The sequence below is a fragment of the Seriola aureovittata genome, chromosome 17 (genome assembly GCF_021018895.1).
Source record: "Seriola aureovittata isolate HTS-2021-v1 ecotype China chromosome 17, ASM2101889v1, whole genome shotgun sequence".
Classification (NCBI taxonomy): Eukaryota; Metazoa; Chordata; class Actinopteri; order Carangiformes; family Carangidae; genus Seriola; species Seriola aureovittata.
In genome coordinates this window covers 9,992,587-10,015,751 of record NC_079380.1, presented here as the reverse complement: position 1 = coordinate 10,015,751, position 23,165 = coordinate 9,992,587, and the positions used below count along the sequence as shown (strand labels likewise).

General features: G+C 42.3%; 2 protein-coding genes across 2 annotated transcripts; both read left to right on the top strand.

The window, feature by feature from the left end:
- The first annotated feature begins 2,060 nt into the window (after positions 1 to 2,060).
- On the top strand, positions 2,061 to 12,441 carry mylk5 (myosin, light chain kinase 5). The gene is made up of 17 exons (XM_056402224.1): positions 2,061 to 2,621; positions 4,487 to 4,636; positions 5,078 to 5,230; positions 5,403 to 5,585; positions 6,048 to 6,083; positions 7,246 to 7,373; positions 7,462 to 7,615; positions 7,698 to 8,009; positions 8,098 to 8,206; positions 8,580 to 8,783; positions 8,898 to 9,115; positions 9,205 to 9,328; positions 10,716 to 10,868; positions 10,952 to 11,081; positions 11,178 to 11,265; positions 11,380 to 11,520; positions 11,874 to 12,441. Exons 1-17 carry the CDS (start codon positions 2,492 to 2,494, stop codon positions 12,077 to 12,079), a joined length of 2,619 nt encoding a protein of 872 aa, XP_056258199.1. The 5' UTR covers positions 2,061 to 2,491; the 3' UTR covers positions 12,080 to 12,441.
- A 1,687-nt stretch (positions 12,442 to 14,128) lies between these two features.
- Positions 14,129 to 22,094, top strand: wnt9b (wingless-type MMTV integration site family, member 9B). Its single transcript, XM_056402225.1, has 4 exons — positions 14,129 to 15,434; positions 16,066 to 16,319; positions 18,095 to 18,360; positions 19,805 to 22,094. The coding sequence occupies exons 1-4, from the start codon at positions 15,256 to 15,258 to the stop codon at positions 20,264 to 20,266; spliced, it is 1,161 nt and encodes a 386-aa protein (XP_056258200.1). The 5' UTR covers positions 14,129 to 15,255; the 3' UTR covers positions 20,267 to 22,094.
- The last annotated feature ends 1,071 nt before the right edge of the window (positions 22,095 to 23,165 follow it).

The following is a 23,165-nucleotide window of genomic DNA, read 5'->3' as shown; positions in this document are numbered from 1 at the left end:
CCTATATATTTACAGCTAGCTGTTTCAACATTTGTAGCATCATGTGATATATATGTGTTACAGTGTTACAGTTTCCTGTCATAGTCAAGTTTTTCCTTCATGAATCATTTACCTTTTGCTTTAAAAAAAACAAACAAAAAAAAAAACTTAAGTATTACCACATGTTTTTAGATATAAGTACACTCACATTGCATCACTTCAACTTCTGAAGCACAACAAAGATTTCTACTCACAGGCTGAATATTTTCCCCCGCTCTGCTGTGACTATCTTCAGTCTACATCTGTTCCCTCATGCTCAGATTGAGGAGTCATGGTGGATAGTTAAGGAAAGGCAGCAAACTTTTAGTTTTCACACAGCGGTCGTTCAAACACAGACAGCTGACCACACGACCCGCATGGATACCTTCAGCTGGTAAAAGTTGCGGCATGTAGAGGGGGGTGGTGGGGGCAAATTAATGGGTCAGTCAGCATGTCTCCCCTCCTGCTCTAGACTCTATTGTGCGTAGTAAGTGGCCCTGTGCCTAAATTACATTAATTATGCTCCTACAAGCCAAGGCTCTGTGGGAGGAATGCAGCATTATCACTTTGTTTCTTCTTAATGAGCAGCTTCAGAGTTTCTGCCAGCTTTCTCTGCATGTGTTTGCTTTTCCCCCTGGGGGCTGTCACATCTTATTTAAAGCTTTGAGTCATACCTTATCACATACTGTGTTTATCATAACGTGAAACATAAATGAAGAGATCATTTATCTTTGTATTATGAAAGCCTCTAACAGTAATTACTAGCTGTACTTGAAGGGCCCATTAACACCAATACAATTAGAGTGGAGGCCTTAATTGAATCACTTATGCAGTGACATTGAATATGTGCTATAGCAGTTTCCTGAGCAGATGCAATATAAAATATCAAGAGCAGATTATCTTGTACATTCATTCAGTCAATCCTACTTTTACAAGCTGGAGCATGTGGCTGTGCTATGAACCCAAACAAGTCATGGAGGATGATCTTGCAAATGCAACATGAGAAGGAAAAAAGGCTTCAGTCTTATTTGCAGTTTTATATGAGTTTGAGAATGTGCCGAGAAATATATAATTATTTTTCATTTTGATTGTGAAGTTTTAGGAATTACCAGTGGTTTCACCCCATCTCTCTGTTCATTTTATTCCCCTCAGAATTATGAGAATAATGTGGTATTTAGTTTTTATTTATTTAAAAAAAACCTTTATAACTTCTGCTATTTTATAAAAGTGATACATTTCACAAATTTGGTCCATACTATAAATGCATGCAATTCTATGTAAGAATCTACAATGTGAAAAAGTCCTTCCAATAGTGTCTGTCTGTCTGCAGCGTTTTGGTAAATGTTTGATTTGGGAACTTTTCCCTCACAGAAACTAAAACAATCCCCTCACAGTGCTTTTCTGTGTGATCACTGATGTGGAATTTGGGAAACTGGGATTGGGAGCAGAGCGAAAAGCGATGTTATAACCACCTCAGTGGGCTTCTGGTGTGTTCACTGACATTTACCACTCTCAATGCAGTTTACTCGCCTCATTAACACTGATGTACCAAGATTCAGACATGTTAAATACAGTCAGGTCACAGTCATTTGCTCTCCCATGATGAAAGATGCAGAGTGTGTGTTTTCACAGCACTGCTCTGCTGGGTTGATCGTCTCAACAACATATGTTCATCACGAGAACAAGAGCAGGCCCCTCTTGACACTTCTCCGTGTTACCATAGCAGCAGGTGGATCTGTTGAAGTAACGCTTTTACCCCAGAAACAGCCTCCCTGTCCAGGTGGCCACATAGGATTTACGAGCCTGTTGTTCACAATCACAGCTTTACAGTCCATGGGCGTGAAATGCACATTGCCAGCGTCACTCGCATCACAAAGTTCAGTTGCGGCATTGATAAGTGAGAAGGCAAACAGGGAAATCGATAAAGCACTGTGCATTCACAAACAGCACACAATATGACCTTTGGCTGGGTGGGTAGATAAGTCCCCCACTCCCCTTCCTCCCGCTCTCCTGCTTTCTGTCTTTTCTTGTTTATGTGTAGTGTGTGTCTATTAGCCATGATAATAAAGAGAGGGGTCTGAGTAGTGGGTGGGGGGATCATGCGTTACAGTGACTTTAAGGAGAGATAAGGAGAGACCTGCCCATTCTGAAATGGCCAAAGTAAAAGAGAAAGATTTCTGATGTAGGTGGAGTTAGTGTAGATCGTGGGAGGGTGAGAAAAGAGGACTCAAACATGTGCTGAGAAGTGTGAAGAGTGGGGGCAGAGCAGCACTGGCTTTGAGAGAGAGAGAAAGAGAAAGAAAGAGAGTGAAAGAGAGAAAGAGAGAGAAAGAGAGAGGCTTATTGGTTTTACACAGAATCAAGTTGCAGAGGCCCATACAGCAGTGACAGAGAAAGGAAGTGTGATAATCAGCTTGGGAAATGACTCTTTAAAGTTGTTCTGCTCAGAGACCGGGGCTGCTCTTAAACAGACATGAATGGTGATGGCTGCAAACAGCGTTATGTGTCAACCTTCAGGATACAGATCAAACCACCACGTGCATCATCTGCACCAGGGAATGGGCCGGGAACTATTGACACCGCGGTCAAATGTACTGATACAGGTAAGGGCTGCATGAGAGAGAGAGAGTGGGAGAGGAAATGAATAATTTAAGGTTGTGTGTTTGTGTTGGAAAGACTTCTGGTGACATTTACCATGCTGTTGATGCAATTGTTTGAATAGACAAGTCCGAACATGGTGATACCTCTTGATGACTGTCTGGTGTGCTGCAAAAACAGAGGACAGTAAATTTGTTTTTATTTTCTCCTGGTGTCGAAACAAATTATTTTCCAGAGAAACATGACACACTCCAAATTTGTTGCTTCTAGACTTAATATCCGGTGTTATATTGGCCCTGAGTTAAAATGTCCAGTTATCTGATTGTTTATTCTATTGGGGGACCTTTCACTTCAATGTCAGCCCACAATTAAACTCGAATTTCCTGTGCTTTCAAGGCTTAGTTACTTTTTAAATGATTTCATGCCCGATGAACATTTGAACAACATGCCATCTCTCATCTATTTCAGTTTCTTTTTCAGTCACCAATATAAACTGGACTCGTGGCTTTTGCCCAGAAAAATGTGACAACATATTTGGACAGATAGATGTAATGTTCTCATAGTATAATTCTGCCCACAGTTCAAGAGTATCTTCTCATTTAAATTAAACATCATCTGGCAGTTATTATTATCTGTTAGGTGAAAACCCTGTACAGCATCTCTTACAAGTCAAACTTTCAGGAAGTGACAAAAATGGACTTAATATGTCAACTTGGCCACAGTGTCAATCTGAAGTAGCCCAAAGTGTTTTGAAAGTTTTTTTTTTTAGCAACGTCTTACTGACATTTCAAACCTGCTAATAAAAGCTTTGAGTTCTGTAAATGTAAGCAAAAAAAAAAAGGTTAAATAGTCTTGATGCGAACAAGGTCTTAAGTGTGTGCAGAGGTGCAGCTCAAAGTATTTGGCTCGATTGTTTCAGTGCCTGTCCTCACACGTCAGGCTGTTCAGTAAATAATTTGTTCATTGTAAACTATGGCTAAAGGTTGATGCTAAAATACCCATTTGATTAAATCATAACCAGTTTATTGTCGATGACCTAACGTTACGAGATGCAATCAGATTTGGTCAATTTTTACACAATGTTTAGGTAAAGTATTGTACTACTTCTGATAGTCCTCTGTAATAATAACCAATTATACTGGCGACACCATGTAATGTCACCCAGTGGTGCTTCTTATTTACCAAACAGGGGGAGTGCAGATCCTCCCTCTGGCTAAGATCCAAACTTCAAGCAACTATTTAGCATCACTCAAGTGAAAATAAACAACTGCATTTCATATAATCTAAGATGTGGCCATGTGAGGCTTAAAAAGAGAAAACACACACACACACACACACACACACATACACACAGACAAAAAACAAATTAAAAACCTCAACTCAGTCAGAATGACTGTATATGTATTTTACATTAAGGCATAATAAAGATGTCAGTGCTGTGGTTTTCTGGCCAGAGCTGACCTGAATTCATGTGACACATTTAACAAGAGAGAACAGGAAGAATAAAAGAAATGAAGTAGTGTGAACGGTTATGGTAGATGGGAGGATGGAACATCACACTTACAAAGCATTTCATATCTGTAGCCACAGAGGATCAGTGTGATAATACAGCATGTGAATGAATGCAACACACAAACTAAAATAACATTTTTAGCCAAAATTACACACCAAAGACTGAAATAAAGGCAGGAAATTTAAAAGACTTAATGATTAATTTTTGTAAAAAATAGGATTTGTGTGAAGTTTTGAGTTTGCTCTTCTATAAAATCAGGGGCTGGTCATCAATAACACTATAAAGCCTCCTGCTTGTGTTGCTCTTTTCTTTTGTGCCTCACCTCCTTCCACCCCCCCGCTTCCTCTCCATATCCAGGGTCTCTCAGCCTCTCGTCATGTAAACGTCTGGACCCACCCGTCTTCATAGAGCCTCTGCAGGACTGCAGCGTGGACGAAGGAAGTGACATCACACTACGTGGAGTTCTCAAGGGAAGTCAGCCTATCAAAGTGTCATGGTTGCACAATGGTGAGCAGAGACATCTTGATGTTTGCTCGGGGTCAAATGCTGACCCAAAGTGAACCAGATACAGTGAGTGAAAGTAAACACTGCTGAGTTCATCAGTCCCTGTTTATTTGGTTTGTTCAGAACAGTATTTATAGGATGGAAAAAGGATTAATGACTTGTGAGGTTCATGTTCATTGTTTTCCTGACTGCACCATTAAAGATTTTAGATGTCTTTTGCCTCATTTTGTACCAAAGCGTAAGTTTGAACAATGCCCGGCCATGCAAACAACATTGATAATGATGGCTCCAACATCAGGGTTCAAGAAGTTAACAGCATTTTCACTCCTGTATCCGGCATCATTGTCGGTCCTTCCTCTCTCACTTTCCTTCTCATCGTTCTTCTTGGGCATTACGCCAGTAGAAGAGTGTGTTTCTAGTTCGTTTGTTTGCTCCTATGGGCAGGTGAAGTGGCCCGCTTTGGGAAACATTCTTTCGATGGCAGGGACGTGAGCTTTGTGGTGACGGAGTGCCTGCCGGAAGATGCTGGTGCCTACACCTGTTTGGCGGAAAACAGTGCAGGGAAGACGTCCTGCTGCGCTGCCGTGTTCGTCAGAGGTGAGGGAGACGCTGGGGATTTTCAAATTCTAAGAAGATCAATTCTCATAATATTTGTCTAATGAGTTGTGCCTCATTCAGTGAGACTGTCACCACAATAAGTGCAAACAAGTCTGAGTTTCATTTCTGATACAACCTCTTCTCCTTTTCCTCTCACTCACAACCAATCCAGACTTTGAAACTATCTGTGGTATGCACAGTCACATCTCAAAGATCCCCACTTCTGCATCCAAGAGCATTATGGAAAACGGAATGTCACCACAGTCTCCCAAAGATGAGCGACAGGAATTCAGACGGTCTCTTTGTACCTCCGATACAGGGTCTGATAAGCAGAGTCCAGTCTCCTCTCCAAGAGGTAATCAGATAATGACTCATTTCACATATAGACAGAGGATTTTTAGACAATTTTAGAAGTCAAACTTTTGCTAATAATAACAACACATAAGTTGCAGCTTCCTTCCTTACACCAGGAAAATATATTGGCCTCTTTACCATTGTTTTAACTTCTTCCGGATTTCCATGGTATATTTATAAATGAGGAGGAAACACATCATTTCCAGTCCTTGTGTGATTGGCTGTCAGGCGACATGTAGTGTATACCGAACAGGAATTATGCAGGACTTCAACAACAACAATGCAGCTTTCTGATACACCCACTGAAAGTTCTCAGTCACAAGTGAGCACCATGTAGGGAAGTGGACAGTGCACAGTACAGTAAAACTTGCTGAGTCTGTAAACTGATAGCCATAGACAGAAGAGGGCCACACCTCTAAAGTCACCGACTAAAAACCTACCTGCACTCCATCCGTCTCTGCAGAAGTCATCCCAAAGAAGAGAGCCAACTCAGGGAAAGGTGAGCAACACATTCACTTATCCTTTTTTTTCTCCTCCTCATTTGCTATCTCTGCCAAATGTCAGAGCAATGCACCTGTCTTTCCATCATCTCCACTCACCTGTCTCTTCCTCATTCACCGTCTGATTTCGTTTGTTCGTGTTAATGTAACTGATTCATTAGAGACTGTTTTATATGTGTGTGTGTGTGTGTGTGTGTGTGTGTGTTTGTGTATTTGTGTGCGTGTGCTGTTGTTGTTTGACCTGTAGCTACACCTTCTTTTTTAGCCTTTGTTCTTTTATAATGTTGCCAGGCTGTGAGCTATTCTGCCCCCATATACTTTACCTTAGGGTGCAGGCTGCAACAATAAAAGCATGAAAAGCTCATACAATAAGGTCTGCATGTTTGTTCAGTGCGCAGGTTATGTTGTCCTCTTACAGCTAACAGGAATGTGTTTTTGTATTGCTTAAATTAGATAGAAGTGATGGCTGGGCAGGGAGGTGCAATAACCGGTTGTGTAAAGAATGTAGACTGTAGATACTAAAGACATTTAAACATGACACAGTTGAATCAGATTGTCCAGTCAAATTCACCATCCTGATGCCATAATATTTGAATATTGACAGTGTCACAGATGATATGAACCTCAGCTCATATATGGAAATTTGTAGTCTAATGCAAAAACATGTGAACATTATATGACTATAGGTTACACCACAGTGGTAAGACCTCAAATATGTGTTTAGTCTGCGTCCTTGAAGGATATTTGTCTAAGTAAACATTTTTCAAGTGTGTGAAAGATATTATAGACCCGGGATGTATAGGTGTCTTCAAAGAACAGTTGATCTAGTTTAACATTGTTTAACACACTTGATTACACAAGGACTGGTTGTACTTGTGTATGGTGTAGGTCACTTGTGTTTTGTATTTTGTATTTTGTTTCTACTTGAGACACTTGGTCTGCTGTATGGTACAATAATAAGGGTCTTGGGGGAAGTACAGTAATACACTCCCAGTTTTACAGTACAGTACAAACCTCTGTCTTTATCTTAAACTCACACACCACACTGGATAATTTCCTTCCAGTGTCATGTTTTGGGAATTTAGAAGATGAACTTCACCAGACACTACAATGAACAGGAAGACTTTGAGTCAAAACACTCACTATGTTTTGGCTATGCAGGTCCAGCATTACACTTTGAAAACCCTCCACAGCACCTCGAGGTGAAGGTGGGACAGACCGCCCGTGTGACGTGCTTTTTCACCGGCAGCCCTCCTGTGGTGTCCTGTTGGATCAGAAACAAAGAGCAGGTGTTGTATATCCTCTGTCTGCCATTCCAAATTTAGTTTTTGTCTCCATTGTTTCTCAGACATTTCCTCACACATTTTACACCTGCAGATAGTGGATGGTCCAGAGCTGCGGACAGAAAACACAGATCGAAGCAGCACACTGGTTATAGCAGAGACGAAACCACAGCACACAGGCAGCTACACTATTGCAGTGAGAGACCGCAAGAGTTCAGCACAACACACGCTCACTCTTTCTGTAATAGGTAAGACAACGCACAGTTCCCTGCAGTTTCAACACCATGTGAAGCAGTTACTTGAACGCTTTATTAATCATCCTCCCACCAGAGAGGCCGCAGCCTCCTGCCTCTTCCCCTGTCATCTCCCGTGTCTCTGCCTCCAGCCTTGTGCTGTCCTGGTCGGGCCCCTGCTACGACGGTGGCAGTGTCGTCCTGGGTTATGTGATCGAGGCGAAGAAGCAAGGACGTGCTGAGCCTGGGGAGTGGAGCGAGCTAACCTCCCAGTGTAAGAGTACTTCATACAGAGTGAGTTCTGGGCTGCAGCCTCACAAGGAATACCGTTTCAGAGTGAGGGCCTACAACACCGTGGGAGCAAGCGAACCAGGACCAGTGTCGCCAGTGGTTAGGATGGAGCAGAAAGGTGAGGTGGTATGGGTTATTGAGGCCACATTTCAACATATAGGCAAATGTAATGAGGCTTATATGACATCTACTGTGTCTGTGCATAGATTTAGACAAACCACAAGAAGAGGAGGCCTCTCAAGCCTATACCTCTGTCACCATCGACTCTACCCACAAAGTCACAGATCACTACAATCTGCAGGAGAAACTGGGAATGTGAGTATCCGTCACGTCCAACCCCAAGCAAGTTTTTCAAGTACAGCTAAAACTTTTCAAGGAGAAGTCTCCCTTTAAATAGTGTGACTTGTCTTGAAGACGGTAAGTCGTGCCAAAAAAGGCAGAGGGAGATTAAATGGCAAGCATGTAGAGACATGGTTCTACTCTAGCAAGCCAGCAAATGTACCCCAATGTAAGTTTGGTGGTTGCAGTTAATAATGGAAAGAAATCTGTAAGTCAGGAAATGGACACTGTGGTGGTCTCACTCCCACTACGTGACCACATATTTCAAGATCTATGATGACATGACATTAGGACGTCATTCTTAAGGTTCAGAGATTTAAAAAAATGATTAAGTTCATCTCTTCATCAGGGGAAAGTTTGGCCTGGTATTCAAGCTAACACACAAAGAGACAGGACGTGTGTGCGCTGGGAAGTTCTACAAAGGCCGACGTGCCAAGGAGCGGGAGGCTGCTCGTAAAGAGATAGAGCTGATGAACTATCTCCACCACCCCAAACTGGTTCAGTGTCTGGCGGCCTATGATCACAAGCCTGAGATGGTCATGGTCATGGAGTTGTGAGTATCATGATGACACCCAGAAGTGGTTAAATTCTTGGGAGCTGCAAACTCCGGGTGTATACGAAGAAATATAATAACTGTTTGCTGTCACTGCGGTTCGTCTGTCTGCAGTATCGCAGGTGGGGAACTGTTTGAACGTATTGTGGATGACAGCTTTGAGCACACAGAGCCTGCCAGTGTGCGCTACATGCAGCAGATCCTGCAGGGGATTGACTACATGCATCAGCAAAACATTCTCCATCTGGACCTCAAACCTGAAAACATTGTGTGTGTTGACACCACCGGCACCTCCATAAAAATCATTGATTTCGGATTAGCCAGCAAGCTTGGTGTGTGAAATTAACATCTCTCAGTATTTATATATATATGTATGTTATGGAATGTTTATATATCAAATTATATGAATTATGTTCAACAGACGGCAACACGCCTCTGAAGGTGATGCATGGGACTCCAGAGTTTGTGGCGCCTGAAGTGATCAACTATGAACCTGTTTGTTTGGCCACTGACATGTGGAGCATTGGGGTCATCTGCTACATACTGTGAGTCACATTGTTTGACATTACAGCAATCACATTTATTCACTCTCTTGCTGAGAGTGAGATGGAAAGATCAATACCACTCTAAAGTCTGTACAAAAAATATGAAGCTATACAGGCAGTAGCCTTTTAGCTTAGCACAAAGACTGGAGACAAGGGGAAACAGCATCCACATACCTACTACAGCTCTTGGAGTCTCTCCTAAATGCCCAGCCAAGAAATACTCAAGTACGTAACCCCCACATGAAACCTTAAAGCAGCTATAACCTATATATTTAAAATCACAATATCAAATGACAATGTTACATTGTGAAAGGCATCCCTTCTGGTGGTCATCCTACAGGCAATTATCACCTTAATCTGCTCCTCCGCTCAGCTTTTCACAGGTTTAGGGTGATTATCAGCGCATTGTTAAATTATTTTGGCCACAACTTAACAGTTATGGTTCACTTTCATTTTCATATTGCTGTTTTCGGCCACAGCAGGAAGCTGTTATCTGCAAAAAGCTTCAAAAACTCACTGCCTGCTCAGCACTAGACAGACAGAGTTAGGCAGTAGCTGCTGGAGAAAGTGAAGCATTTAAGATTGAACTAAAGAGCCAGATATTTCCCTCAGAAGAAAAACAAAACAGAGTTGTAATATTGGACATTCATCTGTCCAAAAGTGGTATCAAACTTCTCATACACAGACAGATTAAGGAAAAACCAACATAAAGTGTCTTAGTAAGGTATTTTGACACAACGTGCTGCCAAAACAGCTTCACTGCTCCTTGGCATCGACTCTACAAGTCTTTGAACTCACCTGGAGGGATGAAAACCATTCACCAAAAGATATTCCCACATTTGGTGTTATGATGATGGTGACGGGCCAAAATCTCCCATAGGTGCTCAATTGGGTCGAGATCTGGTGACTTCAAAGGCCATAGGATGACAGTGCCCCCACCCTATGGATGAGGGCACTGTCATCCTGTTTCTCCACTCATTTTTACGGTTTTTCCTTTGTCACCTGTCTCTAACTTGCTGCAAGAACTCAAGTCAGTGTGTCTATCTTTTAACCATCGCCGTGCACATTCCCATATCTGAATTTGGTGAGAGCAGTTTCAGATACTACAAAATCTATCACATCAAACTAGAAACCAGTCGGTTGGCCCCCATCAAACTGATCTAATTTACTTTACTTCTTAGTCAAAAGGTCCTTAATCAATTGCAATTCCAGAAAAAGACCCTGATAAATGTACTAAAACATAATATACTGATTGGATTCTGCTGGTAATAATAGTCACGATGGATAAACGTCTTGAATTTTAGACTTTTAATGCCACCTAGTGGATGTAGGTTGCAAAAGTCAATATAACAACACCACTACCTCTGTGTCTTTCTTTGGTTTTCAGACTGAGCGGCGAGTCTCCATTCCAGGGAAACAGCGATGCAGAGACCCTGGCCTTGGTCACAGCTGCCCAGTGGGAGTTTGATGAGGACAGCTTTGATGAGATAACAGACGAGGCCAAGAATTTCATCAGCTCCCTGCTCAACAAGGACACCAGGTGAATTTATAAATGTGGCTACTGCACAGCCGACAGATACCAGCTTCACTTACCCACCAATAACCCTCCATTTTGCCTCACAGGCGGAGGATGTCCTGTGAAGAGGCCCTTGCCCACCCTTGGATGGCAGCATTTGACTCTGGAGATCTTGCTGCCACAAAGTGTCTGTCTAAGGAAAAGATGAAGAGGTTTCTAGCCAGGCAGAAGTGGAAGGTAACATATCAAACCACTTGAATTTCATCCAGCTTCTGGAGTTTGAAGTGTTGGTTTTGCTTTCAGCTACAAACCTTTCCAATGTTTGTCTCATAGAAAGCAGGTAAGGCCATGCTTGCCCTGAAGAGAATGGCTTTACTCTCCAAGAGTGACAGCTCTGGATCTCCTACCAGCCCTGGAGGAGGTAACACACAGTCTTTTATTATCTTACTCTTATCAGAACTATTTTAGTTTCCTGGTCTAACCCGGCTATATAAGCTTTCATCCACTTCCTCTTTCCTCCCACTTCCCGTCCCAGACTCACCCCTAAGCCCAGAAGCAGAGCATGCCCTACAGTCTCTGGAGCAGAAGATGCAGGGGCCACCCCAGTTCACCCAGAGCCTGGAGGACCAGACGGTAGCTCAGGGATCCAGTGTCCGTCTCTCATGTCACCTGACAGGTACACACCGACTTCTTATCCTGAGGCCTTCATTTAAGAGGTGTAAGAGTACAATGCGTATGTTTTAGTGACATTATAGTGTGCTTTGTTGACCACTTGACTTGCTTGACTCCCTAAAGACTTACAATATGAAAACAAAAAAAACAACTGAAGTTTTGATCTAGTAAAATTGACACATTGCAAATACCATTATTAGGTCTATTATTTTGAAAGAATACTGTGATTATAAATTGTTCACATTCAGTCCTTAAAGTCTTGCATCTTGCAATTACTTTATATAGACTTGTGACTTGACCTGAACCTTGATTTCTGCCTCTTTCCACCGTCCTCACCCCTCCCATCTGTCCTGACAGGATACCCCGATCCAGAGGTGGTGTGGCTGTGTGGGGAGGAGCCTGTAGTGGAGTCATCCACGGTGCAGATAGAGTACGAGGAAGACGGCCACTGTACCCTGGTCATCGCCAAAGTTGGCACTGTGGACACCAATGTTTACACCTGTAGAGCCACCAATGACCACGGGGAGACATTCTGCTCAGCCAACCTCACTGTTCAACAGTAGATTCATTATATCTATGTAGGCATACTATACAGGACAGAGATATACAGTAAATGTATTATTAATGTTCTTGAGTGCCACGAACAGTTGTACTATTCATTATTGCTTTGATACAAACGGGGGCCAAACTCTCTGTGGCTGAAAATATATAACGTATGTATTACTGTACAAAATGTATGAACAGATGAATATTGTTACAGAGCTATAAGCATTATTTCTTCATGGGACTAGGATGTGGTTTTACACTGTCTTAAACCACAAATGTATTTCTTACTTTGGCTCATGGGTGAATAAGTTTAAGACTCCCTTTCAAACCTGTCCCCTGGCAATATGAATAAATGAAGATATTCCTTTTGAAAAGAAAACAGGCCTGAAATGATCCTGTTTTCCAGAAGTTGTGTGTTGATCTGTGCTCGATCAGGTTACTCATCAGGAACACGCGTGTGGACGGTGTCATGCTGTTGAGAGAGTAATTATTTTTTCTCATGTAAGCAAATATATTTTACCACCTGACTTTTTATACAGCCCTGGAGGTCAGGTACTAGATCAACCCCGTCGTAACACATCATGTGGGTCTGATGGGGTTTGTCATGAAGTGCATAATGGTCGCTTGATCCGGTTGTCTGATGTCTGAGCCACTACAGGGGCACCTTCAGTCTTTGACTTAGTAGCTTTGGCCAAGGTCTCCTTTGTCTGGGCCAATGGTTTTCCTTCATGTGGGAGAAATGGGGTGGGGGGTGTCAGCAACTCGTGCATTTGTGTGTGTTGCCAAACTGTGCGCACAGTCATACAGACAGATATTTGGGAAATGCTGTCATGACAAAAGAAGGTCAGCAAAACTGCTTGGACTTTCTGTCTGCAGGTTCAATTTCAGACTGTAAACAATGCCATTGTAGCATGTTACTATAGACCATTCACCTGTAGAGGGGGAAAAGAAGAAAATCTTGTCCATTTTCTGGCTTTTACTCAAGATTTTCATAGTCATATTTAATTCATACTCACCAGAGGGACCCCAATTAGACCGATACACATCTGTATAGGTCTGTTGGTTCTTCAGTTTCTCCCTCAGTTGAATTACCAGATCCATTCATTTCAACGGCGCAACTTTTGAACAGACTTTGAAGAGTTGCTTCCTGGGATAGATCAAACATGAGTTTTAGGCAAAAGTCCAAGAATTAGTTGTTATTTTTAGCAATGCTTTTGTTGTAACATCCCCCACCGGATCCCAGTTGTTCATAAAACTCACCCTGCAGTTTGATGTTTGTTTCTGTGAATGTCCATAATTACAACAGCAGGGAAATTTGTTCAGAGCCTCATGGTGACAATATGCTTGGAAAATGATACAGACAGCAGGAAAATGTTGATTGTCAATCTGTTCACACAAATAATATTGAGACAAATCTACCTCCATAGCAATCCATTTAAAATAGTTGGATGGCAGCTGCTAACAATATGGCAGACCTCCACAATTGAAAGGAAATCACGTGACCTTAGCAGCGGAAGTTCGTCTCCTACTAATGAATTTCCGGGTGGCACTGTGTAAATCATTAGGCTGTCCTACACGGAGAAGGATTTGCTGTATATTCTTTATTCTTTTCAGACACAGTTTCATTGAATGAAGATTTTTTTTCCAATTGTTTTTAATCCAATTTTTCTGCTTTATTTCATAGTGATAGTAGAGAGTGAAAGAGAAATGCAGCAAAAGGTCAGGCTGGTTTTGAAGACAGGTAATCTATCAGGTAAGCTACCAGGTGATCTACCAGGGCACCCAAGTGACAAAAATATATATTAAGACTGCTCTACCAATAAGTTGTAATTACCCTGTAATTATTTAATATGTGCTTAATAATCACTATGTAATGTATTTCTAAGTCAGGACTCTAAACATAAATTTGTGGCCTGCTCATTGGATCCCTTACCTTGTACCATTATTATTTCTAGCACGTAGATACAAGTGTCTTCTGACTTCTAGTGACATCACGAGGCTACAGAAGCATTTACGTGAAACACAAAATTGTCACTTGAGACTTAATACTTCTGAGAATACAGACACCTGTCATTGTGATTTAACAGCTAAAGCTGCAACAATTAGGCCTAGCTACTTGATTAATCAATTTGTCGTTTGTTCAATAGTTGATTAATCATTGAAATCATTTTTGAAGTGATCCAATTTCACAATTATGAGAAGACGTCACCTCAGGAAACTGTCATGGACGTTTCACTTTTTCACTATTTTCTCACATTTTACAGCCTGAACAATAGTTTGAAAAAATACAGTTAATGAATAATGATGATCATTTTTTCAAGCTCTTGTGACAACTATATGGTGTATTCTTCATTTTACATCGCCACAGATTTGGTTTGCTTGCTTTGGTCAGTTTATCCCAGATTGAACTTCTATATTGTATCCACTAGATGGGGCTCCCACCATGGTTGTGTTTTTCCCCCAGGCGTACTAAAGCATTTTGGAAGAGCATGTAGTTTGATTGGAAGAACAGGCTATAGGGCCTTTAATAACATGCTATATGTTTGTGTCCTTTAATTTCAGACCTCACGGATCATTTACTTCTCATACACAGGGTTCTCTTGAGTCCTGACTGCTGGCCTTTGATTTGTTTGCAGATGGCAATGATTATAATGTAATAACTTATATGACAGAAATAGGGAAATCCCCTCTTTACTTTTTCTTCTCCATGTTAAGGGATTGAACCTGTTGCTCAAGGACACTTCAGGGTGTGTGTTTGCTGCATTTAAGGGGAGAACATGAAACCACCATGCTGATTTTCATTTACTGATCAACCAAATAGCAATTTATGCCTAAAAATTCAATCTGAGTGGCAATTTTTTTTTTTTGACGCATAATTAAAGTGTTTGGAGTTGAGAGTTGAAATGAAGTCCCTCTGCCCATAACAATGTGTTTGATTAGGTTTGGATTCTTGTGCGAACGTCCTAATGGTGTGCATCAAGGTGTGTTGAGATTTCTGTATCAATGCAGGTAAACACAGTCATTCTGCAGCTCCGTCCACCTGGGTGGCGTTACAGTGGGAGGGGACACAGTAATATTCAGAGAGTCCAATGAGGGTACGGTAATATGATGTGCCCCCCCCCCCCCCCCCCCCGAGAGCCCTGCCTCCAAGCGGAGCACTGGGACAGGCGCACCGGGTTGAAAGTCTGTGTGCATGTGGGGGCCCTTAAAGAGGTGCGTCGAGCAGACGGCTCAGACTTTCTCCGTTGAGAATCAGCGAGATGAAGAGCAGCGCCAACCCGGCACCATGCGCTCCAGGCTCCCACGGACCGCCTGCCTATTGCGACTCATTGCACTCTGCATCCTCCTCTCGCACACTGCAGCTTATTTTGGGTCAGATAACGTCTTTTTTCTTACCTCCGCCCATTACATTTATTGATTATCTTTGTTATTGTAATGCTTTACACGCTTTAACCAATTTACGCACGCGTCAATTGCGCACAAACTATTGAGCTATATTTTATTTATAGTGTTGTTCAAAACTTCTAGAGCTTTGCAAATTATTATGCGAAGTTATTGCAATTAACCATAATCATCACTATAGTGGTAATTTAAGACGCATCTCGACCAAACTAAGATACATTTTTGGCTATTTTGAGCGATTCTCTTGGATTTGTTGGATTATCCTTTATTTTATTAATGTATACGGGTTCATACTGTTTTCAGTTTGGACATATAGTGGGAAAATTCAATAAGTTCCTCTTTTTCATTTAATTTATTATCAGAGAAATGAACATTTTCAAGTGGCAAGAGCGTAAAACAATTCAGCAACGCTCCAACGCACAATTTTGTCATAGTCACATTTTTCTATCAGGAAATAACGGCAGTGGCAGAGTGGTTTAGTTATTGGAGAATATTTCAGTATCATGATATTGGCCTGTAGTTGATTTTAAACGTCGGAAAATGTTTTGCATTTTATCTAAGACTTACAATTTCTAACTGGTTTCTTTCTGTCCTCTCCAAGGCTGACAGGTCGGGAACCCTTGGTGTTTTTACCCGGACCGTTTTCCAATGAACCCCCTACGGGAAAGGCCCACCTGAAGCAGTGCGAGCAGATGACTCTGACCAGGCGGCAGAAGAGACTGTGCCGCAGGGAGCCTGGCTTGGCCGAGACGCTGCGGGAGTCGGTGCGCCTCAGCCTCCTGGAGTGTCGGTACCAGTTCAGGAACGAGCGCTGGAACTGCAGCCTGGATGGCCGGGGAAGCCTCCTGAAGAGAGGTGAGCCTTTCATTCAGCCTGTACTTTCGACACGCGTTAGTTTTAGCACTTACCAAAGTGATCAGTGAACGGTAGTTTATGAGTTCTTGTTGGGACCGGACAGATGACCTTGTCGTTTATTTGTCTCTATCTGTATTTTCTTTGAAGTGAAGCAGGTGCACAGCTGCACGTTTTGTCTTATCTCCATCACTCACCTAGATGACATGAAGTGTATTTTATAGAAAAGTATCAGTGTCTGTGAGAAGGATGTGCTGCGCCACATCTGCCTGCACGCTCCTGATGCTGAAGGAAACATCAGTTTATCCGAACAGCAAGTGATTAAATGAAGCAATTACAATTGAGAGGGAGAAATAGGATGAGTAAACGGATCATGACCAGTTATAAAGGTGTGAGCCAGTAATCAGACATGTTTCTGTAACTTGTCTTAATAATGAACATTTATATTCATAGTTTGACTCATAAACCATATGTAAAGCTGGCCTCACACTGGGGTGTAATGGTGTGTAAACACTCAAACTTACCTCAAGCATTTTCAAAGATACATTTTCATAGGCCTTTATTTATATGAATTATTTTTTTATTCATGTTATTAGTCAGCATCAAATGGATATCAATTGATTTATTATGTCAGTTTCAAAATAAAACAATAAAACGTCTGAAACATATAAAACAAAAACAAAAAAGTGGCTGTTGTCGCCTTATGATGACAAACTTTAAAGTAAGATGCAAATTTACCGACAGTTTCCTTCTTGCATCACTGATTTTACAACACAGAAATGAGCGTCAGATACTCAAATCACAGTACACTGTCTGAAGTCACTGTGGTGCATGTTATTCAAAGTCACAGCTATTCTTTCTTATTTCTAGCCCAAAGCATTTGTGACAGTGACAACAGTTGACACTTCTGAAGGCTTTCTCTTTTATTTTTATGGTACTTAAGATGTTCTGCTAAGTCATGTGATTTGATACAACCCCTGAAAAAAAAAAAGTTTTCCAGAAGTTGTCTACTTGAATATTTTTTTGCTTGGTGCAACCATTGATAAACTTCACTCAAAAATTAGATGTGTCCATACTGAATCACCATATTGCCTGTAGCTCACATCCCCTGCATGTCTGCTGTGCACAGAAAATGCTTTAGGATCTCCCAGTCTCTATGCATATGGATATCAGTGTGTGGGAGAACATGAACAGGTCAGCATAGAGGTAATGAGGGAGTAGAAAGCCAAGAAATGTGGTGTGGTGGAGAGCGCTCAAGCCCTGTGGTTATTTTTATCTCGGGAAAGCGCCCATTCCCAGAGGAAAAGGGTGGCGTGATTACCCACTTTCATCTGGGAAAATCCTTCCTAGTCAAAATAATAATTAATTGGATCAAAATATACCCTGGTGACGGCTCTGGGTGAAGCAAATAACAGTGCGAAACCAAAAGGAAAGGTCAGAGCAGGAATTATGACACATGAAAATTTGCAGTATAATGCTGACGTTGTTTTAAACCATGACAACGTAGTGAGCGCTTTGTAAACATTTCGACTTAAAGGTTTATCCAGTGGCACAAAAGACATTGTGATGAGTGTAAACTATCAAATAATCCCTACAGCTATAATCAGTTTGCACTCAGAGCAGTTTTTGATGCCAGGAATAGCTCTTGTGTTGTTATCTCAGCAAATTCACCTCTTCAAATGTGTCCAGATAAAACTTAATTGATGTGCTTTTGATATTTTTATTTTCTTGACACACAGTTATTCTCTCTCCTCTGACGCCTTATCCATTTATCGCAGCATTCAAGGAGACTGCCTTCCTCCTGGCAGTGTCCTCTGCGGCGCTGACTCATGCACTCGCCAAAGCGTGCAGCTCGGGCCGAATGGAGAGGTGCACGTGTGACGACTCCCCCGGCATCCAGCATCGAGAGGCGTGGCAGTGGGGGGTCTGCGGCGACAACCTGAAATACAGCACCAAGTTTCTAAAGAAGTTCCTCGGACAGAAGAGGGTCAGCAAGGACCTGAGGGCTCAGGTCGACGCCCACAACATCAACGTCGGAATTCGGGTGAGTGTGAACAAATAAACACAAAGAGTAGAGTAGAGAATACCACAGCAAAATAACCCACCTGCTCTCCTCTCTATCTTTTATGATGTTGCCACCCAAGCCCAAGGCATCAAAAACATCGCCTGTACCGGAGCCACACTTTGCTCAATTAGCTGGGCTGCAATTTTACATAACAATTATAGCTCTGGCACACTCCCCTGCATCATCAGAGGATACAGAATTGTAATCCTCACCTGCATAATTTTTCTCCGTGCCAGCCAAGACAAACGCCCCCCTTTATTTGCTGCCGTCGTTGGCCTTGGTGGATAGCACAGGAGGCAGAGGGTGAGGCGGTGCAGCGGGGAGACAAGACGGCTGGGGGATCGTCAGAGCCAGGTGTTTTCAGGCATGATAAAGCTTGCTGTACAAGACCTACAGAAAATTAAAGGTCTCATGTCGGAGAGAACGATTATATCCGTGGCCTCTTTTTAATATACGAGCGAGCATTTTTTTCCACTTACTGGATCACTGTGCTCTTCATAAATCCACCTAATGTTCATAACCACCAGCTCTGAAATAGCAGGCCCCAGGGTCCTACTCCGGCAGCTCACACCTAAGTTAGAGCCGGTGGAGACAAAAAGGAAAAACAACACAACAGGAAGAACTGAGGGCGACTATCTTATCTCATCTTTACTGAGTTAAAAGTTTTCCTCACTTTTCACCAATGTGGCTTAGAGGAGCAGTGATAACAAAAACATGAAGTGGCACCCCCCTCCCAAAACCCCTCTCCCATGCCTCAGTAATGGTGCTCTGAAGCCCCTGAGGCGATCATACCTGCAAAGGGAGGAACTGAGCAGAACTTTTCAACCCAGAAGTACCCTCTGGCTCTCTGTGTATGACCTGTCTCTGGCCCCTGCCAAGACAGCAGGCTGAGTGATCGCGCTCTCATCACTGACCATCAAACTCAGTGAACTATTAACCTATATCGAGGGGGCACCATAACAAACATTTTTTGGCACTTCTTGCACAGAAATTCTTATCGATGTTTTCCATGAGCAGGCATGTACTAAAAACAGGGTGGAGAGATTCCACCGTCTGCGCTGTTTGTCACCTCTGCCTCGGGCTTTAGCAAAGAGAGACAGGAGAGAGGTAGACAGAGCTAGTTTCGACACATTGAGGAAAAAAAAAAAGAAGTGCAAGAGCTGTCCAAGTGAGAAATGGGAGGTAAATGAAATACAGCATCCTGAACAGTCCCCCTCAATCCATTATATCAAAATGTTTGACTGAGGTGAGCTAAAGGCACACTTGCTGCAGACCACCACCCCTAACCCTCTACCCAACCTGCAGGAAACTGTCTCACTCTGTCCAGATAGACTTCCCAGATAAGAGGCCAGGTAATGAATCAAACTGAAGGGACTGACATCTCTCCCCCTCCCATGCTTTTTTTTTCTCTCTCCCATCTCAGGCAGTGAAGAGCGGGCTGAAAACAACCTGCAAGTGTCACGGTGTCTCCGGCTCTTGCGCCGTACGGACTTGTTGGAAGCAGCTGTCGCCTTTCCACGACACCGGGCGGCTGCTGAAGTATAGATATGACACTGCGGTGCGAGTGCTGAGTGTCACCAACGCAGCCACGGGTGAGACCGAGCTGGCAGGGCCCCGTCGTCACGGCCAGAGCCTCCGCACTACTGACCTGGTCTACCTGGAAGACTCCCCCAGCTTCTGCAGGCCCTCCCGCTACTCCCCCGGCACAGGCGGCCGGTCGTGTGCCAAAGACACCAGCTGTCAGAGTCTGTGCTGCGGACGGGGTTACAACACAGCCATGCGCCTCACCAGCCTGTCCTGCCACTGCCAGGTACGCTGGTGCTGCCACGTGGAGTGTCAGACATGTGTGAGAGAGGAGGAGGTGTACACCTGCAAAACTGCATAAACAAATAATGAGATAGAAGAAATGTAGGGAGTATGTGAAGACTTGCAAAACAAAAAGAGTCAGCGGAAAAATGTGAGAGAGACAAAGAGTTCATCACTGATCTCACACATCGACATGACTGAACTCTAATCTCCTATAGACAGTCCGCTGCTCTGATCACATCACATCAGATCATGTCTTTGCAGATCTCCATTCTGAGTTGCATGTTATTTTTTTGGGAGGAATATACACTTATAAAGCATTATAAAATTGCCGGTTATTTGCTAATCATCAGCGATTTGATATGCAGCCGCTTACAGTAGGTGAGGATGTTTTCAAACCACTCTTCTTTCCTCTCACTGGATGCACTGAAAATCCCGCTCTTCTGAGACGGAGGGAATCAAGCTCTTAAAAAGCAGGTACTGGACTGGACTGGATTGGATTACCACCAGCAGTACGACGTCAAACCCTGCCTGCAGGGGAGCTCCGACACTGACTTTGCTGTATTGTAATTATCTCATTTCATTTGACTATTTATTGTATCACTCATCGTGTCTGTTGTACTGCTGCTTTATACTTTAACCTTCTTATAATCGAGAGTTGCCACTAAGGCTAAAACAGCCTGAAAAGGAATCTACCTGTCTGTCCTATTCTGTCTGCTGTGTTCTATTCTCTGCTGTGGAGAACGTTTGAGGGTTCTTTTCTGAGTAAAAAGCACTTAAGTTGCTCTTGCTATGATGATACGAAGTGTGTAGTTAATCACAGAATATATGTATAAATAGAACCACTGGAAGCTTTGAGGTGTGGTTGATACCACTGATATACATTGTAGCTACATGCATTAACTGGGTTATTGTGTAAAGAAACAAGCTGGGTTTCAGTTGCTCTTATGGAAATGTCTATGGAAATCTCTACATGTAGCCTAATGTGTGCTCAGCAGAACAAAGGGGAAAATACTCTGAGTAATAGTGAGGGGAAACACCAAACACTCCTGCAAACAAGAATGAAAAACACTTAAATTGTAAACATACCAGCTCTTTTCTTTTTTTTTTTTTTAAATTCTATTTATAGAGGCGCACACTTTACAATACTTTCATGTTTAAAATTGCCTGATTGAACCATTCAGTCTTCAAAGTCTAATTTAGCCACATCTTTGTTCTCGTGCCTTTGAACTGGGCCAATCATGCTCCTTATTTTTGCAAATTGCTAATCAAAGGAAATCACCATGTTTACTCCCTGATACTCACATCCAAAACAAAGTGTCCATGTGCGCAGGTCAAAAGTGCACGTTAGACCCGGAAAGGTTTATTTTTACTGGCCAGTTTATGTGTTATGTGTGAGCGATTCTGAACTGTATATATGATATGAATATAACTCATGCCAGGGCTCCAGGCGCATGACAATGTGGAATCGTAATTTACTACCTCACTTCATCTTTTGGCAAATATCAGTAAGATTTATGAGTTATGCAGAGTTATTCTCTCTGTAGATACCTGTCCTTTTCCATTTTAGATTTTTGTACAGTTCTTTTGAATTTGGTCTTATATATATATATATATATATATATATATATATATATATATATATATTCAAAAGTAAATGTTTTTCTTTAATCTTGTTGCTTTACATTCTTATTTAAAACAAATAAGATTAATAAATGGACATACATTTGTAAGAGCTATGTGTTTGTTGTGTCTTGTTCAGTTGCTGGAGGCGGTCACCCTCAACTGTGCTCTCTCACGCACACATGCACACACACACCCCGCACGCAACAGGGAAACACGTGCAATACACCTGCCTGAAACCCTGCACCCTGCGTCCAGCGAGTAAAAAAGCCACTTCCTGCTGACACTGCCCTGCCCTCCTTTTCATCTCAAACGACTGTGGTCTCGCTGCATCACCCTCAACCGCCCGGTAACAGGCGCGGAGTGGGTGGGTGGCGGGCACGCTTACAGGTGTTGTGCCTCTGGCCATCTCAACAACCGCGACGACAATCATAATGGCGATGATGACTCAGAGGAACGCTGTCTTTTTACAGAGCATTTGACCCCCGACTCACCATTAGAAAGTTACAATCGGCCGCCCCAGTGTGACGATGATGAGAGCACTTTACGTGCTATTATCCGTGAATCATAATTTTCCACTCATTTGCAAGGCATCAGTGAAGCTACAGCACACACTGGGCTATTGTATGAGGCATTTATGTTTAGTGTGCGCCTGGGTGCTTTTGATGTTGCTCTCTAATTACTATGATTACACATTATTATTCCTTATTAGAACATCAACTTGAGACCCAGATTCTTGCAGAGAATTGTCAAATAATTTTAAAATTACTAGGTTTTTCTCACAAGTCTGATTACGTTAGAAATCTGTATTGTTAGTGCAAATGATGGGTATACTGACTGTCTTGGGGGGAAATTCTCAGCCATTTTGTAATGTACCTTTTAGGGAGGACATTCATGACAGCACTTTGAGATTAACCATATAAAAAGAGGGGGAAATAAAGGGTAAAATGTTTCCTCATGTAAAAGAGAGAATGAATCACTGTAATTGCAGAAAACACGTGCTTCTTGAAACCTATTTAATGCTTTACTTCTCAATGCAACACACTCAGGGGTTGTGCTGCTGCAGCCTTACTTGATCTGGTATGACCGAGAGCTTACAGTTGCTAAATGCTAGGCAGTGTGAGCAAACTTTGGCTAGATATTGTTCTGTAATGGAGATTACTAAGTCAGTTTGAGTTTGTTGACTTAATGACTCTTCAGCGGATACTGTTCATCAAAACTTTCATAGTGTGGCTTCAAGAGTTTCTTTATGGATTGAGAAAATTGTCCTATTTCTAAAGTTAAATAAAAACATTTAAAGCCCACTGGACCGGCTGGAAAACGTATTGTTACAAAGCCGAAAACAGGGCTGATTT

Bases quoted from the DNA above. Each gene is read 5' to 3' on its own strand.
- mylk5 (XM_056402224.1), top strand. From the start codon at position 2,492: ATGAATGGTGATGGCTGCAAACAGCGTTATGTGTCAACCTTCAGGATA. The intron at 2,622-4,486 runs GTAAGGGCTGCA...CTCCATATCCAG, and splicing joins GGTCAAATGTACTGATACAG to GGTCTCTCAGCCTCTCGTCA. The intron at 5,231-5,402 runs GTGAGGGAGACG...CAACCAATCCAG, and splicing joins CGCTGCCGTGTTCGTCAGAG to ACTTTGAAACTATCTGTGGT.
- wnt9b (XM_056402225.1), top strand. From the start codon at position 15,256: ATGTGGGGGCCCTTAAAGAGGTGCGTCGAGCAGACGGCTCAGACTTTC. The intron at 15,435-16,065 runs GTCAGATAACGT...GTCCTCTCCAAG, and splicing joins CACACTGCAGCTTATTTTGG to GCTGACAGGTCGGGAACCCT. The intron at 16,320-18,094 runs GTGAGCCTTTCA...CATTTATCGCAG, and splicing joins GGGAAGCCTCCTGAAGAGAG to CATTCAAGGAGACTGCCTTC.